The following is a 19266-nucleotide window of genomic DNA, read 5'->3' on the forward strand; positions in this document are numbered from 1 at the left end:
CGACCCTGGCCCCAACCCTGCCGGCTCCGAACACCGGGCACCGCGTGGTGGGACGGCGTCATTCCGACTTGTGTTTTAACGGGTCCGCGGCCTGGTTTGGCACGGGGTGGAACCGCCGGTACCGGTGTCAGGGCCTCCATCTTACCGGCGCAGGAGGGGGGTGGGGGTTTGTACCCTGCAACTACCCTGTTGTGTAACTACCATCGGGTAGATGTCACTAACGCCTGTGGGATCGATCCGTCTGTAGTTGGCCACCTCAGGTATCTGCCGTCCCTCTGGATAATGCGGATTTTTCCCATACCCGCTGTAACAGATGGACCTCCTTGCTCATAACCCCTTTGCAGTCTTTACCAGGAGACCCCTTCTCAGGGTACCGGCGTTGTTGATCCCTCCCCTCTTCTGGGTTTTTTCTTGGAATGCTTCGGGGTGCCTGGTTTCAGTGTCCAGGGCAGCGTAGCAGCCACAGAGCCTCTCTCAGCGTGGCCGCCTTCGGGCTGCTCCTGCAAGTCCTGTCCAGCCCCGTGAAGGCCGGGTGCTCTGCCAGAGTGGGAATTTTAAGTAGTAGTGGTGGTGATGAGTGTTGTCAGGTTCATCTTTTATTAATCTCCTTGATGCTTCCAAATTCATTAGTTCCATCTTTCCTGTGGTTCTTTTCTCATTTGCCTTGAAGTAAATTATTGACTCCACCAAAGTAGTAAAATGTCAACTGGTTAACACGGGTGTACGTGGGAAGTGTTAGTGGTTATCTGGGCTTTATTTGGCCTCAAGTCTAGGCTCAAATTGTGACGTTTCAGTCCTTCAGTGGATGCAGGAATCGTCACTAAAGCACACTCGGGCTTGGTTCTCTTTCTGAGGTTCCTGTGCTCACGTACGGTGACATTTTCCCTGCGTAACGCCCAGGTCTCAGTACGCTCCTGCCTGCGAGGCCAGGGCTTCACAGTCATGCAGATCAGCGCTCCTTGACTTGAAAGGTAATTTAGTCTTTACACTTATTATTTATTGCAACTTTTGTCGTGTGTTTCCTGTTGGTGACTGGTTTTTGTGGGCTGTTGCTGGGGAGGTGGGTCCACAGCAGCATGTGCTCTGGCAGTGTCGTGCTGGGCGTGAGCTGCTGGAGACACGGCCCCGATGCCCAGCCCTAGAGCCCGTCGGTGGTGCTCCCAGGGGGTGGTGGGAGCTGGTGCTGGGCTGCGTGTCCGTGGGAGCCGGGAACTGCGGCTTGGAGCCTGTGTTGTTCTTGTAGTAAGCACACAGAGCAGCTCCCCGCACTGACCTAGTTCTGTGCTGTATTTTCAAGGAGGCAAGATATAAACCATTCATTCCTTAAACTTGAACTCCGCCTGACAGAAACTTAAGTGGGAATCGCTTTAAAGCGTGATTCAAGAGCAGTGTTTCGCCAGACGCGCAGGTGCTGGAGGAGAGAACGCGAGTCGCTTTAGGGTCTTGTTGCTTTAATATTTAAAAAAAATGTAAACGGCAGCCAGCGGGTTAGTTGCATGAAGCTCTGCTTTTATTGGGGAGCAGCCTGCTCCATCCGCCCAAAGTGCTGCAGCAGGAACGAGCCTGGTGAAGAACAGCTCTGCAGAGCTGCCCGGTCTCTGACCTTCATTGTCAGGGCTCCTCGTGCCCAGCTGGCAACAGGAAAACCTCGGCGGTAGGTGAGGGTTTGAAATGCGTCTGGCATCTCTGGTCCCTGGCTGCAGGGGAAATATCCACAGCTTGGAAAACTTGGGTGAGTTCCCTCTTTCTGGTTTCCTTAGGCAGGATGGAGCTGGGCTGGGTGAGCGAGCAGCTCTCCCCATCCGTGTGGCAGAGCGTTGGTGGCCTTTGTAGTTTCTGCTGCATTTTGTGTGTCTGAACTGAGGCGGGAGGACTGACCCTTGCAGGGGCCATTTTGGCAGCGGTGATGGGTTCCAGACTTGGTCAGGGCAGTTTCTTACATTAAAAATACAAAGTTTTTTTTTTAAGTTCATTATAGAAAGAATGTGCATAGAACCTTTATTTGTGTTTCTGTGTGTCCTCATGGACAGGTATCTGCAGTGCCACTGTGTGTAACCCATGCAGCTGGGGCAGGAGCTGGGCGCCTTGGCTGCCCTCAGCTGTGGCAGGTGCAGTTGTTGGATTTCATGTCTGGTAATGGAGGTGGGAAGGGCAGGAGGTGAGATTTCTCCCCGTACCTCCCACATGACCATAGGATGGCAGCCGGGATTTTGGCAGCTGTGCTGGGTTTGTTGTTGATACTGACCAAGAAGGAAGTTAGACCTGAAATGTTTTGGAATGCTGAGAGACTGTTCAGACAGATTACCTTTTGATAACAAAACAGTCTTGATTTGTTTGTTAAACAGCAAATATTTACTTCCCTTTGCGGAAGTGTTGCATAATGTCCTATTAAACAAACTTGAGCTTTTGTGAGTGTGCTGGATTAGGTTTTGTGCTGTGATGCAGAGGCAGCGTTTGACACTTGCTCCGTCCGATTGTTGCCCCAGAATTTTTGCTAAATTTCAGCAGTTGGGATTTTACCAAAATTGCTATTGTCAGAGGTAGAGGTGAGCTGCTGTCTGCTGAAGTTTCTAGGCCCTCTCAGGGCTGTCAGGCAGCAGGGCAGTTTTGGGGAGTGGACTCAGTTTGCTTTTTCCAAACAGCAGGGACTACCTGTGTGTGAGGTCAGTTCTTCTGAGTACTTTTGGTGTTACGATTCTTTTGCATACAGCATGCCTGATGTAAAGCATGGAGCTTGTTTAAAGATCTAGTTTTTTATTCCAATTCCAAACTCTTGTTGTTAATGTTTTTACCAGACACTAGCTCAAAAGTTTTTTGCTTTATTTGTGTGAGTTATTAAAGCTACTTCTGTAGGAAGGCTTCCTACAGATGTTGTAGCTCGGTTTTCATTTCCTCTATTGGGAATCAGTGGATGGATTATTTATTAGTAAGGTTAAAACAAATGTTTTTAAAATTCAGTCTTTCAAGAGTTGGTGCAAACTTTCATATTTTTTTCAAATGGTTCTTCTTAAACGTTAAGTCTTTTAAAGACCTGCTTAGAAAGATGTATGTTATCGGAGGAAGAGGAAGTAGCTATCCTACCCCTCTGCCCAGGTGAGGGAGCTGGAATGTGACCTTCCTTTTTGAGTGTCCCTTCTGTCCCTGCTTCAATAAACCAAATGTATCTGCAGAGGGAAAAAAAAACAAACCACAGCAAACCCAAACCTGTCCATGGAGTGAGATGATGCTGGTAGAGTGTGTACAGTACCGGGCAATTAACATGCAGTGCTTCCAGCAGCTTTTTGCATCTTCAGTGCTTCCTGGTCTCCTCTTCCACACATGGATGAGTTTTTTCTTCTCCTCCCCCCTCCCCCCATCACTTCCTGTTCTGTTTTTATCTTCCATGGCATCCTACTCCCCTTCAGCCCTGTGTTGTGTTCATCTTATCCCAGACCCTATGGGTTTTGAAAGGCCAGTCTCCCTGAGGGTCTGTCTTAACCCCAGTGTTTTGGGGTGCAGCACCTGTCCTCTGCCAAGGTGTCCTCTGCCCAAGTTTCATTGCAGTTGAATTTGATGATGTAATTTTAGTGAAAATCAAGGGATGGAGGAATTGATGACAGATCTAAAATGAATTGTTTGTGACAACAAGCAGTGTTCTGATCATTTCGTTGCACTTGTCATCCTTGAAAACAACACACTGAAAGTCGTGCATGAGCAGCACACTGGGGAGCTGCAGGTAGAAGCTGAAGGGACTGCACTGTTAGGGCTCCTAAAAGATTGCTTTTTAAATAGTTACTTCTGTGCATCTTCTTAATTTAAGACAATTCTTCAGTCCTCTATGGTTAGCAGGGTACTTGAAACTGCCCGTTAAGATGGGAGGGGAAGAGAGGACCCAGTGAAATAGAGTAGGCAGTTTTGTTGGTTGGGGAAGTAGACTCCTAAGTGCTGAGCACAGTGATAAGCATACAGCATGAGAAATAAATAGCTAATTGTGTAAACCAGAGCTTCTTGGCTTTCATTAAGGATTATGCTGTCATTTCCCCAAAATACACCATTGGCAGATTTGTGTAACTGAGTTTCTGTGGAATTAAGTTATAAGATATGAAGAATCTTTGTTACATTAAAAAGATAAAATAACTTAAAAGTAGCACTTTGTTTGTGGGGAGAACTGGGACAGTAACTTGCAGCAGAGTTTTAGGTATTTGTGTTTCTTCTTGGGGGTTTATAGAGTTTGTCATGGCCACAAGGTATTTATCACAAACATTCCAAGAAACTAGGCTAGTTTCCATAACTTACTAAAGGAAAATTATTTTGTGGGTTGTCCTTGATACTGCTGCCATTCATGTGACTTCCTCCTCATCCTCTTAGGTTTTGCTGGTTCCTCTCATTTATTGGCAGGCAGAAGTCACAGCTGCAGGTGTGCTGCTTTCTGTGTTGTCCTCTCTTGCTCCTATTTCACCTTCTTTACCTTTGCCCACACTGTTCACTCTTCCCTCATTTCCCCCTCTGCCACATCCTTAAGGAAGGGTCAGTAGCGCCTCTGCTCGGGCAGCGTCCCAGCCCAGAGCTGGCATCCACGTGGAGCCCTGCTGAGGTAGCTGGAGAGCTGGACCTGTTTATCTCATCTTAGCCACCCTCTATTGATAGTTAGAAATTGGCTTTTGTAGCCAAGAGATTTACAACTGTAATTGTCCAAATATTTCTAGAAAACAGACCAGAAGCTGTTGGTTTTGCTTATGCTACTACTTGTTTACTGATGGAAAATGCCAGGGATGAAGTTTAACTGAGAAATTGCATGCCAGTCCTTCAGATGTTTGGATTGGAGATAATTGTTTGTGATTAATTCTGCCAGACTTGATTTTTTGGCTTTGTCTGTGTCCAGAGGTCAGGAGGTGAAAGAATGTAGTACTTCAAGGGGACATCATCCCCTGCATCCACAGCTCAGAACCTACCAGAGCCAACTCAAGATGTGGGAAATACGAATATGTTAGAACAATTAATTTCTTTGGAATAATCTAGACATTTTGACTTTCATTTTTGTGTATCATCTTTAGAAAAGGGAGTTACTGGAAGAGCAGTTTATTGCAAAGAGGCTGAGTTTCAGAAAAGCAAGTTGGGTTGAGCAGCAGAGCTCCAAAGGAAGGGCAGTGGGGTTGGTGCTTTGCTTTGGGTCTCGGCCTCATCCCCACGGAGGTCTCTGAAATCCCACACCCTTGGGTACTTTCCCCTGATGAGGGGTGGGCCGTGGGGCAGCATGGGCTGTGACCTCGGGTAGCCCAGGCTGTGTCCTTGTGGATCTCACCTATGAACTGCATTTATGAGGTCCTGATGAGTGGCACTGTGGTTAACTGGCCACCTTCCCATTCTGTTTAAATAGCTCATAATTGCTTTGTGATTTTAGCTGTTTGTTTTATATTAGAATGCCTGTTTGTAACATCTAAGCACCTTTTACCTATCTTGTAAGGTAATTAAGAAGATGGCCAACACCAAGTTATTCCCCAGTAATAATGGCTTTATAAAACCCGTGTTAGTGATTTTATTGGTTTATTCTCTATACTTATTTCCAGTATAGAACTGTCTACAAATCGGCAGTTGATCAGCACCCATTCAGCCGCTTCTGTTTTCTCCAATTATACATTATGTTGATAAACTGTGGTAGTTAAATGGTCTACAGATCAAAATTCACCTCCTGGATCACAGAAGATTTAAGAGTCAGTTAAAGAAAGAAAAAAAAAAAAGAGGGGAGGGGGATTGTTTGGAGAGTGGGGGTAGAGCATAGACTTGTGTGATTTGCTGTTGTGTGCTTTAAAGTTTTATGGCCCATGTTGCATCCCTTGGGAGGATAAAGTGCAAGGAGCATGAACAAACCTATAAAATTACGAAAGGTTTATGTGATATAATTAATATGGAACTTTCCATGAACTTTATAATAGTTGTACTTTCTTAATTTTATGCGAGTTTCTGGTTTGCTAATAAGTAATCCGGAAGATTTCTAATGGAACCTACATTTTGGCTTTTCAAACTGAATTGTAACAAGATACATTGTAAGCTGCTGTATTTTGATCCATAGCTTCCATAGTGTAGTGTTCAGAATTGGCTGTGCATGCCTTGGGAAGCATTTTTGAGCTGTCGCCAGCTTTGCACTAAAAAAAACCCCTGTCGATACAGCTTTACTGGCAAATCTTCCTTGTGCAAGTGCAGCTTTGCTTGCAAAAGCACTTTTTATTGACACTGGATGGGTTTGCAGATCACAGTGTCGTAAGTCGCACCCATGGCAAAAATAATATGAGGGAGAAAGTTCAAGTACAGATCTGGCCTGGATTTGCACAGTAAAATCAAATAAGCATTGTGAAATTGCAGATTCTTTTTTAACTACAGAGGAAATTTTAGGTCTAAATAAGTGTAAAATGCTCCCTCTGGAATGCGCTGGTTCTCGATAAGTTGGACACGGATGCTGAGCAGTGCCAGTTCTTACTCCTTGGACTTTATCAGAAGGCTCTCATGGTGGGTGAGTGGGTAGGTCAGGTTGAGCAGAAACAACAGGGTTGATCCAAAGCAAAGAACAACCACTTGTTTATAGCTCCATCTTCCTGAAGATGTGTTTCAGCTGTAAGGACTAGGCTGATTTGAGGAGTGTGAGTAGCAAAGCGATAGTTCATCTGGTGTGTGAGCTCCTGGTAGATGGTCTGTAAGTGGGGATGGCAGATCTTGTGATCCCTGGGGATCTGCAGATGGCGAAGGCTTTGCCAAGGAACTTGAATCACAGAGTGGGGTACAGGGGTGGCCAAGGTCTGCCAGCATCGGTTGTGCTGCAGGGAGAGCAGCCCCCCTTCCCGGGTTAGGCTTCCTCATTGTGTCTGCAGAGGCTTTCCTCACTTTGGCAACAGGTCAGGAGGGATTCCCTCTGGCAGGGAAGCACATCTTAAAACAAGGGAGTGTACATCATTTGGGGAGAGAGACTTTCTTGTTCTTCATCCTCATAGGTGGCTGGCCAGCCTTGTCCTTTTCCAAGGTCAAACCTCTTTTAGAGGTCACTGAACTCAGGATCTGCTTCCCATAACTAACATGATTATTGTGTGTTGTTCTCACCACGTGGCTAGAGGATTCTCCAAGGAAAAGCCTGGCAGGTAGAGGCAGGTGTCAGTTGTTTTCCATGCTGGGGTTTTTTTGGAATGAAGAAATGTCATTGTTTAAGACAGAGAAGAGAAGTGCACGTGAGTTGTAGTCATGTTACAGGATGGTAAAAATGACCTTCCATTGCTACAGCAACACCAAGGTATGAGATGCTAACAGGAGTTGGAAGGTTTAGAGTCAGCAAGTTTGGATAAGTTCTACCAAAACATTTTTAAGGGATCTGTTATCCATAGGCACTTTCTGGATTAGGAATACTGATAATTGATGACAGTGGAAGAAAGTTAATAAAATGAGCTGAATAATTAGAGGTCTGCCAGCCCTGTGAAATAATGGAATGAATGATAGAGGACTTGACTGATACGGAGGTAAGGGGAAGTAATGCAATTAATGTCAATTAAAATGTGCCTATGGAAAATAAGCTGATGAGATGTAACTGGGGATGTAGTTTGGCTGATAAAAGCAATAATGTGTGCAGTAAAATACTTTGCTGCCTTAATGAATGTAGTGCAATTCAGTATTTTGAATGAGAAATGAAAACGGTATCAAATTAATGTAGTGAATGTTAAGTGGGTACCAGTGAAATCAGATGGTGGGTCTGAAAATACAGGTGGGAATGGTTGGGGGCTGCTGTCGAAGCAGAGTCCTGCCTGGCTTTCTTTGTTCCCCCAAGGAAGTTGGTGTCTTTGTGTCATGACACGTGTTTGTGAAGCTTTGAGTAGCAGGGGGGTGTGGTAGTGGTGGAAATGCCAGAGGTGACAGTCACTCATGCAGAACTGGCATGGTCAGCCAGCCCTGTAGAGGAACAGTCTGAGATAGCTGGTGTCAGGCTAGAGATCTTGGAACGGTGTGCAGAAATACAACTTGGGAGAACCTTCTCCCTGATTTCTTTTATCTGTTTAGCAAAGATCAGTAGTGGAGGAGGTGGGCAGGGCAGTGAGTTGGCCAGGGCAATGGCACCAAGAAGTTCCTGGTAACTCGGGGAGCACTCAGGACTCCTAAATTATAGAGCAGCTCACGTTTATCGTACACATTGCTGCTTATCTTGTGAACTCATCTGCTGTGCTTGCCCGAGTAGTTGATTTAACAGCAAGTATATTGTTGGGCTTGACACATCTCAGAGTATCATCAGGCTCTCAGACCAACTGTGGCACCCGGCCCAGCCACGGGGATCGTGGGACGGGGCTGCTGCAGGTCAGGGAATGTCTGTGTCACATGGAATTGCAGAGGAGCTTTATCATGATGCTGACATCTGTTTTAATGACACAAAATTATTAGATGTGTGAAAGGAAAAAGTTAATATCCTTTTCCTCTACACTTCCAAATGGGAAATTGCTATAAGTTATTTATGTGGGGTAAAATGCCAGTGAATAAGTGTGCATCTCATATACCCTGCCCAGTATGTGTCATGCCCAGTGTGGGAACAGTGGAGGGCAGAGGTGGGAGTTTTTAGAAGGACAACTAGAAAAACTTCTCTGCTATAGCTGGGGTGGCTAATACTGTTGCTCTGCTTCCCTTTCCTGCAGGGACTCATCTGTCCATAAACATGTGCATTTCATGGATGCCCTGATTCTTTAGCTGGTGTCAGAGGGGTGAGAGAGAGACCTAAAGTTAATGCTTCTGGGTATTCTGCAGGCTGTTGTCGGGCTTTGGGGGAGTTGGCATCTCTCTTGTTTGTGTATTCAGGAACAAAACAAAAAAATCTGTATTCTTCAGTATTTCTGCTTTTGACACCCGCTGGGTGTGGTGAGGTAGGAAAATTTCCATCCCTCTATCGCACTCCTGCGTTTAGGAGCTACATTCACTTTTTGAGCTGTGGAAAGAAAAGTGACCTGGTTTTAATTGGGTACAGCACATTTTAGTTTTAAATTAACTAATAGACCGTGAGTTGCACTTCTACTGCAACTTGACAAAATTATAGCAGTTGCTGGGGCTCTGTGCTTATTTACTTGCAAATCCTGTCGAGTGTGAACTTCATTTACGACTTCCCTGGCAGGTCATACCGTGGTGGTCACAGCTTCTATAACATTTTGTTGCTGTTGCTTGTAAAATTTGTCACTGAGGGAAATAATAAGCTAAAATAGGCATAAGTAAGCACATGTGCAGGCTCCTCGTGCACAAATCCATCAAAGCTCTTATCAAACTTTGCAACCACAAGGAATTAAACTATATTTACATTTCTGAAATAAAGGTACAATTTGGACAGAAGGCTGCACCTTTGCAATGACAAACTGCCTGTCTTTGAGAAGTGAGCTGCTGGCTTTCCAAGTGTTGTTGTAGCTAGGGTCTTCACATGGAAACAACCTATTCACCTGTGTATACATCATGTGTCTCCTCTTCTTTCTAGATGATCATGGGAACAGCAATGGCAGTCATGTAAAAATCTTTTTACCGAAGAAGCTGCTTGAATGTCTACCAAAATGTTCAAGTTTACCAAAAGAGAGACACCGCTGGAACACTAACGAGGTAGTTAAATCTCTTATTTATTCTTAAAGATAGCAGCTTACTTGATGCTTATGGATTGTTTTTTGAGAGCATGCCATGTAAGTTACAGAATATGAATTCCCTGGCTCTGAAACCTGTTGTTTAAATCATAAAGTCATATTACAGTTTGCAAGTGAGCTTTAAACCAGGCTTGAAGGCAGATGTGGCAGCTAGTACAGTAGGAGTCTGTTGCCCATGTATTTGTGCCACTTGTCTCAAAGAGTCAAATCTTGTATCAACTTATTGACATGTTTCAAAATTGCTTAAAATTAGGTAGATGTTTTAGTACCATGTTAAACAAAATGTTGTCTCGCTATGTGTAAAGGCTTACAAACAAAAAGCAGTGCATGTACTTTCCTGCCAAAGAGAAATTCCTCTCATTCCTCCTGAGAAATCACTAACTTACACCTATCTTGAGATATCTTAATAAGAGGAGATAGAAGGAATTGGGCATTTTATACTGGAATCCAGTTACTTTGAATGTGCTAGTTTGCATATCCCCTGTTAATCAATCATGGTTGGGTTCACTGGAAAGAACCAGAAGTATTTAGAATGCTGGTGCCTGAGGGGCCAAGGTAAAGTTGAAAAATAATCCAAATAGGCCTACAATCCCATGCCTTTGTTCCTTCTGATCACCCAGTCTGGAAGTTACATGGCAATGCCCACAGTATAGTTTTAGTTTTCAGTAGCGGTGTCTTACAGTACCTGTGCCATATTTGTGGGAATCATTCAGTAATAGAACGATCAACTTTGAGAAATTACTATACAACTGCAGTTAGTATTTGCCTGTTGCAAGCTAACTGTTCTTGTTCCTCTAATCAATCATTTGTAACATCTAAGCCCGTTAAAAAAATCGCACTCACGAGTTTAATGACTGCAAGTGGCAAACTGAGCACAAAATCAAATGTGGATCACTTCACGTGTGTATTTCTCAAAGTTGAGTCCTTCACCCCCCTCCTTTTTTCTGAAAGTAAAAGTCAAGTATCTATTTTTAACATACTAACTACTGTGACAGAATTAATCAGGTCTTCTGGGGATTTGCTGGCACTGGCTCTTTTGTGTAGATGTTTTTGTCTTGGGTCATTTGAATTGAAATGTAAATTGTGGAAAATGTGAGTTGCAATTTATTCTGTGATAGCGTTTGTACTAATGGGAACGGGGCAGGGAGAAATGGCAATTCCAGTGGCTCTAAAGGACCATGTTTTGACACAGACAGTTAAAAGGAAAGCTCTGCTCATATTTGTGGCAGAATGAGAATGCTGCTTGCTACTGGGACCAGCTTGTTGGTTTTTAGTCACTTTCAGTCACTTCTCTCTACTATTTCTGTGGTCCCAGTTTAGAGCCTGGGTGAACATTTGCACACATAGGCTGTCAGCTTTTCTTGTTCAACAGCTTTTAGTGTGTGGAGCCTCCCAGGCCACAGAAGGTGGCAAGTGAAGTTAATCATATAGCTGAAAGTCTTTATTATTCATAAGCTTGATGCAAATGGAAAAGCATAGGTGCCTGTGAGGTGTGTTGAGCTAGAGGAAGGATTTGGGAATGTAGCTGCCTCTCTGGAGGACATGTCAGCATTCTGGAGAGGGGACTGGAAGCAGGTTTGATGGGGCTTGACAGCGTTGCTCGTGTGGGCTTGTCTCATACCTTAGTTCCAGATGGATTGTTTCCTGGTAATCACAAATCATCAGCTGGTATGTTAAAAAATCAAAACCAACCCACTTCTGTCTCTTTGAATATCAAGTTTGTCACAGTCATTTGTATTTCTCCTTCCTCCAAAATTTGTCACCATAACTGCCAGGCAGTGGGGACAATGAGCTGGTTCTGTACCTGGGTCATTACTGGTGCTGTCTCTGCCAGCGTGTGTTCTGTGCCGGTTGCAGTTTCTCTGTTGCATTATTTAAAAGGAAGAGCTTTTCTTGTGGCCAGAGATTTTTGACCTCGTTAGAGGTGAAAAAAAAAAAAAGAAAAAGTCTTCCTACTAGATGAAGTCTTGAAAAATTTGTGTTAATTATGGGGGAGGAGGGAGCTTAGTTTACAGATTTCATTTTCCTCCCCACCCCCAACCTGGAGGTTTAATTCTGTTCAGTGTTATAAAACTTGTTTTTTTTCTGAGGGTATAATTTAATAATAACGTTGGACTACATTTCAGAGCCATTCCTAAGGGAATATATATTTTCATCTGAGTACACAGGTGTGTTCTCTCTGTGCTGATGAAGGCACAAGTTATAAAATACAGAAGAAAAATATGTATTTTATGCAATGGTAGTACCAGAATCTTTATGTTAATTTCAGAATCCCTGGTGCTGCTTGCTAGGTGTCTCACCAGTAGGGAGCTTTATTTAAATATATGAAAGAAATAAAATGCATGAAGTAACTTACAGTTCTGATCGTGTCTATGACATTGCTGTCCTCCCCTTTGTATGAGGATATTTCAAGGAAACTTAAACACGGCCCTTGTGTGCATCTGCATGTCCTTGAAGTGCAAAGCCAGTGTCTCTCCATCCATGGGGCTGGTGGCAGCACCAAGGCAGGGCTGGTGTCATTTGCTGGCATGTGGGCTCTTTCTGCCCAGGAGAGCCTTCCATCTGCAAATGAGATGCTGAAGGCAGAGGTCAGGGAGCAGTCAGGGTTTGTTCTTTCCCTCTACCAGGGCATTGCCATGGGAACGCCGCAAATAACTTTTCTGAGCGCTTTCATCTACAGATTGAGGATAATGGTCATATGTTGCTCTGAATCTGGTAATTGGGATGGAGAAACAATATCCTCTGAGAGCCGAATAGGTTGTGGTTGACTTTACACTTAGTAAAATAATGCTATGAGCAGCAAGAGAAATGGAGCATTTAAAAGTGCTTAGAACATGTTATTGAGATGTTTGCTTTCCGTCAGATTATGCAGTTTTAACTGAAATGTTTGATGGAAGTATATTTCCATATCAAGATGTCATCTCATCTTAAATCAAGTTTATAGTGGTTTTATATTTCCTAGTGAAGGAAGTGTTCCTTCTAATTCAGGTTTTTTTTGGTGTGTTGTTTTTTGGTTTTTTTTAGCCAGAGATACAAAATCATGAGTTTAGCCAAACAATCTAATTACAGATTTACATTTTTTGAGATGCCTGTGAAAGCGTGAGCCTGGTTACTTCTCCTGCTTTTGGGGAGGATAGAAGGGGTTTTTTTGTATGATTTCTTATGTTAGGACAAGTAAGTTAATTGCCAGAAAAGTCTTTTATGCTGTCTGCATCTAAGGGAGCTCCTTGCTCTTGGGTTTTAGTTCTCATTCGTTCTGAACCATTCTCATATTTGTGTAATGCAGACCTGGTGTGGTTTTAGTGAGATGTCCCATGGCGTGGTGCTGCTGGCCTGCCTCGCGGGCCCCTCTCCTGCCACGGCTGACCTGGGGACCTGAAGTTCCTGGGACTCAAGGTGCTGGAGGAACCATGTCCCCACACGGCACATGCCAAAAGCAGAGCTGCAGTTCTGGGCAGAGATGCCTTTCGTTAGTGGAATTGGCACCGCAGTCATTAATCATCCTTCTAAACACTTAATGACACAGTATGAGAACGAGGAAAAAGTTAAACATCGGAAATGTAAAATGCTACCCAGAGCTTTTGTTTCTGACAGTGCTCTATATTTACATTCTCTGTTGGGAAATGCCCATAATTTCCACAGCAGAAAAAAACAGTAGTAATTGCTTAGTGTGCTCTGGCTTTTCCTGAGGGGCAAGGTGGAAATGCCCCCTTTTCCAGTGCAATATCTAGCAAAAGCTTCTTATTTCAGACTTAGCTGTTGCTTGGTAGTATGCAGAGACGGGCAGTTATGAAACTGAATTTGAGCATTATTTAGCATAGGAAGGAGTGCTTTGAGGCCACGGCGTTGGGGACAGTGAGCTGTGTGCTCACTGGCATCTCTGATGTTCTCTTGCCTTTCTGCTTTGCTGGCACACAGTGACATTCTCCTCTCCACTTGACATCGCGTTATTTCCCGTCTTTCTTCCTTAAAAGTACAGGGAAGATCTTGAAGGTTTGGAGAATTGCCTGAGGGACGTGAGGGACTCAGACTGATGTGGGAAGTGAGTCTGGAGTGCTTGTGCTGGCTATTGTGCTCTGAGATGCTCGCAAGACGTAGGTGAAAGCGATCCGTCGTCTGCAATTCCCCCTCAGCCCCCGGCAGACGAGTGTCAGGCAGGCGAGTGTCAGGCAGGCAGTTACCGGCACGGCTCCTGTCATCACAGGTTTGTTCATCAAAGCACCACCCTGGGTGAAGACTGAGCAGTACAACATACTGCTGCTTGTTGTTTTTTTTTTCTAAATGCTCTTAAATGCCTTTTAGAATTAACTCATGTCTGCAAACACTGCTTTGTTTTTAAGGCTGCCCTGGACGGTATGGTGTACTATAACGCTTTGATATGTTACTGTACCAGTTCATACCTTATTTAGCAAAATAGCCCAATGTGTTATAAATTCATGGGGCTGAGCCAGCGTAGGGAATCAGTGTTTGTCACCATGGCAGTCAGGGCAAGGCAAGGGTGTCTATCCAGGTCACAGCATCCCCTCTGTGACATGCCATCAAGAGGGCAAAACTCCCTGGAAAAGCAGCGGCTCTCATTACAGCTTCCTGAGGACTGTCAGGTTACTCAGTGTATTTGTGTAACGCTTTCCATGAAGTCCAGGCTAATGGAGATGTTCTCCTATGCGCGGTGTTTCCCGCAGCCAGCGGCCGGGACTGTGAGTGCTCCAGGGCTGGGGCATCCTTGCGATCAGCTTCAGCTCTGTGATCTCTTGAGCAATGAGAATATTTAAATTTGAGTAATTGCCTGCTGCCCACGTGATCAAGGAGTATAAAATATTACAGTGATATCGGCAAATGCTGTTGTTAGAAGTTTGGTAGCTGCCTGTTCCGTCTGCTGATCCTCTGCTGCAGGAGGAGCAGGGAAGCAGTCGCAGCCTGGCTACTGCACCCTTATACATAGCACCTCCTGCCACTGCTGGTCTGGCTTGTGGGGTTGTCCTTACCCTTGTGCTGAGCTGGAGACTGAAATGAGTTAACGTGAGGTTTTCTGGGTGAAAGCAAGTGCCTAGTTGAGGGCAAAACGCTTGCCAGCTGCTGGAACCACCAGAGCATCTGTAAAACCAAGAATGTCGGTGTTGTGGCATGTCCCTTGTTTCAGCAGTGCTGAGGCATGACCCTGGTTTCTGTGAGGGTGGTCTTCTGCCAGCTGTTGGAGCAAGGACAGGCATGTTCTTCCTGAGCTGGTTGCTGGCTGACTTCTCTTCCAGCTGTGGGCACTGAGATTTCCAAAGCCTTCCTGTGCACTGATAGAATCATGGAAATGGAGGAAAAAACACTTTCAGAAAGCAAAATCCGAAGGAAGTGAACTTTACAGGCTGACTAGAGCAGAGCAGGAGTAAACTGTTGGTACACCTGACTGGTGCTGTCTGGCACGTGTGGGCGGCTTTCCTCGCTGTTTGTGATTTAAGGCTGATCGGTGAACGAGATGGAAATTCCTCTTTTAACAGAAGCACTTCATTAAGGGTTTATTTTTGTGAAATTAATGGAATTCTTCACTTTGCCTAATGTACAAAGCAGAAAATCTGGTACTGACTTTGCTTTGCAGTTTCTCAGTCATGTTTACATAATTAGCAAATGTTGTGAGCAGGATCAGTGATTTAGCAGAAATGAAAGGTTACCCTTCCTGGCAATTTCAAACAAAAGCAGTAATACCTGCTCTGCTGTTCATGCTCTAAGAGAGAGAGATTCCTCAGCTTCCTCTTAGGAAAAGCTAACTTTTTTCCTTCCCTTTTGTTAATGTCAGAACTGACATTGTATAAGGATAAGTCTTTAAAAATGGCTGAATTTGCAGTTCTGTGCAGTGAATGTGTTGGAGCCCTGGGACCAGACTGAAACCTTTAAGGCATAGCAAACAGATGAAATGGATTGGTTTGGATAATGTACTGCCCTCCTGGCTTTTTTTCAAAGTGAATTTTATTTGAATCAATGAAATTAACTTTTTTACACTTAATGATAGGTAAATTTAAAAAAGGCTTTATAATTAGTTTTAGCATATTACACACAACATATAAAATGCTGATGGCATCTAACTTGCTGGCTATTTGGCCTTAGTAAACTGTCAAATTATCTGTAAATAGTTTTACAAATTGTGAAGCTTTCTAGTTATTAGTTTGGATACTGGATTGGTGCAGTTTGCTCCGAGCAGGGCTCCCAGGAGTGCCTCCTGCTCCCGTGGGAAGGAGCACAGCTGCTGGTGCCTGTGATGTTGGGGACAGGGATGTGCTGGTTCATGTGCTTCACCTAGTGACAGAGCAGGTGGGAACAGTTCCTGGATGCGAGGACCAAACCTTCCAGCACTCCTGAGAGACTCTTTCAGCTGGAAAGGACATGTTTTTTTCCGTGTTGAGCACCTCTAGGTTCCTCTACTGGAAGTGTGTTCTGTAGATGGCCATTGTTTAGCAGCAACTTGTTTAGCATACTTAGCAATGCATACTCAACACAATAATAATAAAAAGTGTCATAGATTGTTCTAGAAATACAGGAAAATAAGCAGGAACATTATTTCCCCCAAGGGATTAACCTGGGATGTTTTTCCTAACGTGCATTATCTGTTGGGCTCATCCTTTCTTACAGTCTGTGGTTACCCTGTAGTATCTAAAGAGGATGTGAACTCCAGGGCAGGGGGAATAGGAAGCTGGAGTTACTGGTTACATAAACCCTTCTTCAAATGTGAGAGAATCCGCAGAGTGCATTAATTTAATCACTTTTTAGCTGTTTGTCTACAGAAACACCAGCAGCAGTGGTAGGTGCTGCTGCATCACGTACTTGGGTCTCTGTCTTGCCCATCACTGAGTAAAATGCTCACTGGTTCATTCCACGAGTTGTGCTTGGTGCCACATTTTACAAGGAAAATGTTACAACAAAGTCAATTTACAAAGTCAATTTAAGTGTGTCTCTGCCAGGGACTGGCATATATAAACACAAATGGATTGGTTCACTTGTCAAATGAATGGAAACTGAGGATATTACATTTCGTAAGCAATTGAAACCCTGCCTTCTTGGTCTCATGTTTGTTACTTTCCAAGGGCGGCTGTTTGATTTGAAGAGAAAAATCAGGGGATTTAGATGAAAAAGGAAAACCAGATATGAAGGAAAAATTAATGCCAATAAAAGCTAAGATTTTATTCAGGGGTAGTACTTAAGAAAAAGGACTAAGAGTGAAACCAATTTGTTTTGTGCAAAAGGAGTGATCAGTGGGGCATAAGGGGCAACAGAGTGTCCCTGGGGGAAGGTGATGAAAGGACCCAGCCTCAGCACACGGGTGGAGTTGCAGCAGAAAAGCTGGCTTTTTGGTTTGGATCACAAAAATTGGAATTTATAGATGTTGGAGATAATGGTCAGAACTCAGCTTTCACTCCAATATGTGGCAGGAACTTGAGCAGAAGAGTTGCCGGACACTGCTGCTGTGGGGCATAGTGTAAACACAGACTTTACTGTTTTCTCCAGCGGGTTCTGGGCTGCGGCACGTGGAGAGCGGGAGTGCGCAGGAAGGGGCGGTGTATTTTCTGGGAAAGTGCATAGGCAAGTTAGATCCTTGCACTACACTTTGAATATCATGCTTTTGTGTCACTGGTGTCTTCTCTGCCTTACAAAGACAGAGTTGTGGGGTGGGTTTGCTTGGCTTCATGCATGGAGCTTTTTGGTCTAGGTGAAGGACTCCCAAAACTGAGCGTGCTGCCGGGCAGGGGCAGGAGGCTGAAATGAGCAGGCAGGTAATGCCCTTGGTGGGTGTCTTTCCCTTGGAGTTATCTGATATAAATACTATGCTCTCTGCATCACTTTAGCATAGATAATTGACTGCATCTTGCTTGGAAATGGGTACCAAAGGTTTTTTTATATCTTCTATGTAATTGAAATTCCAGGAGGGAGAGGTCTTTGTCTTGGTAACCACATCTGAATTACTTTTTTATTGTAGCGTTAAACTGATAGGTTATGATGTTAAGAGTGCAGCATGTCAGTGATGACTGCATTCCCACAGTTACCATGAATAAAGCAAACTCTTTTAAAAAAGCCTGTAATGCCCTGGAAACAGATGATCCAGCAATTACAGTGACAGCCAGGGGTGGTCTCCCCGAGGAAGGTCAGCCGCAGGGCTGCACGCCTTGTGCTCTGCAGCTCCAGCAGCCCAGCCCTGCTGGGCTTCACCTCAGCTCTGAAACACGTTTGGTAGGATAAGCACCAATACAGAAATGGAAGGTCTCGTAGAAGCCATACAGGGAGGTTTGGAAAAAAAACAAACAAAAAAAAGATAGGTGGTAGGGGTAGGAGCCGCCCCGGGCCGGCGGGAGGTGCTGTTGCAGCAGGGGTGGCTGCGGCGCCGGCCGGGGGGAGCAGGGCGCTGCTGGGGCTGTGTGCTTGGGGTACTGGAGGGGACTGGTTGTACTCACTGAAGCTCCTTTGTTTTGCAGAGATCTTGATGCAGACGCCCTTTTGGATTTCTTTTTAATAATGTGTGACCCTTCACCTTTGATCCCTTGACCTGCATTACTTTGGTAACCATTTCATTTTTTAATTTCATTTCATTTTTTAATTTTGGTGTGCAAGCTGTAACATTTCATCGTTTTAAACTGTAGCATTCTTTGACCTCCCCAAATGTCTTTTTTTCTATGAAGATATGTAATGTTGACTTTCTTGAATAAAAAGTATTTCAGTTGTTAAAAAATAAAGTATGTAAGTCTCATTGCTTTTTGCATCTTTTGAGTTTAACTGTATGTTTCTTGTATAGTACATTGCTTTTGTGTTCTCCCAGTTCTTAATTAATTTATTTTGATATTTCTGTACATCTTTGGTTTTAATTTGCATTTCGTTAACAGTTCTTTTGGTCAGTAAAACATATGCTATTTATTTCCTTTCACACACCACCCCCACTCCCTCCTCCCAGTCACATTTTCATAGATCAAAGTAATTGTGGAAGCATTTAAGATACTCTTATGAATAAGAAATATTTTTATTGTTAAATTTTGTTCTGTGTCCTGAAGATAACTTTTTCCTAACCATCAGCTTAAAACTGATCGCTATTTTAATAAAAGATTAGGCTTTAGACTACAATGAAAATCTCAATCGAAACTCAATTTGCATTTTTTTTTACATTATCACTGAAGCTGAAAGGGGAGTTATCAATGCATTGAGATGTGGTTTAAGCACAGATGTGCTTAAAGAAGCAATATTGTGCGTACATGGGATAGTAAAAAGTTCAGTAGCCATTTCTATCCATTTTTTTATTGAAAGGGTAGGGGCGTATAAGACAGAGTTTGGCCAGATTCTATTTTTGTCTTGTAAATGATCATATGAAACTACTGAGCACGGCCCACTGGAGCACAGATTATTTTTTAAGTGTCTCCTTATTTTATTCTCTAACATTTAATGCTGAAGTTTTAATTGCACACAGATGAAGCTGCTAAATGAGCACTGAAATGGATTTAGGTCTTCTCTGAGCCTCGTTGATGCTTATAAAACTTTATACTGTTCATTAGAACTACAGATTACAGTTGTAGTGAGCTGTTCACATAGGCGAGTCTGTGCTCCAGTGACCCCACCTGCCGCCCATGTCCGGCCCCTTTCAGAGGAGCCCAAAGCCCACCTGGAAACCTCCTGCTGGTGTTTTCCCTAC

At 44.0% G+C, this 19266-nt stretch overlaps 1 protein-coding gene across 1 annotated transcript in view; it reads left to right on the forward strand.

The window, feature by feature from the left end:
- The window catches only part of CAMTA1 (calmodulin binding transcription activator 1), a 252265-nt gene that overhangs the window by 12135 nt on the left and 220864 nt on the right, over positions 1-19266 (forward strand). The window contains exon 2 of the mRNA XM_010005211.1: positions 9458-9576. Within this exon, the coding sequence (XP_010003513.1) occupies positions 9458-9576 (119 nt within the window). The remainder of the gene's footprint in view (positions 1-9457; positions 9577-19266) is intronic.

Source organism: Chaetura pelagica, unplaced genomic scaffold (assembly GCF_000747805.2).
Source record: "Chaetura pelagica isolate M959 unplaced genomic scaffold, ChaPel_1.0 scaffold159, whole genome shotgun sequence".
NCBI classification, from domain to species: domain Eukaryota; kingdom Metazoa; phylum Chordata; class Aves; order Apodiformes; family Apodidae; genus Chaetura; species Chaetura pelagica.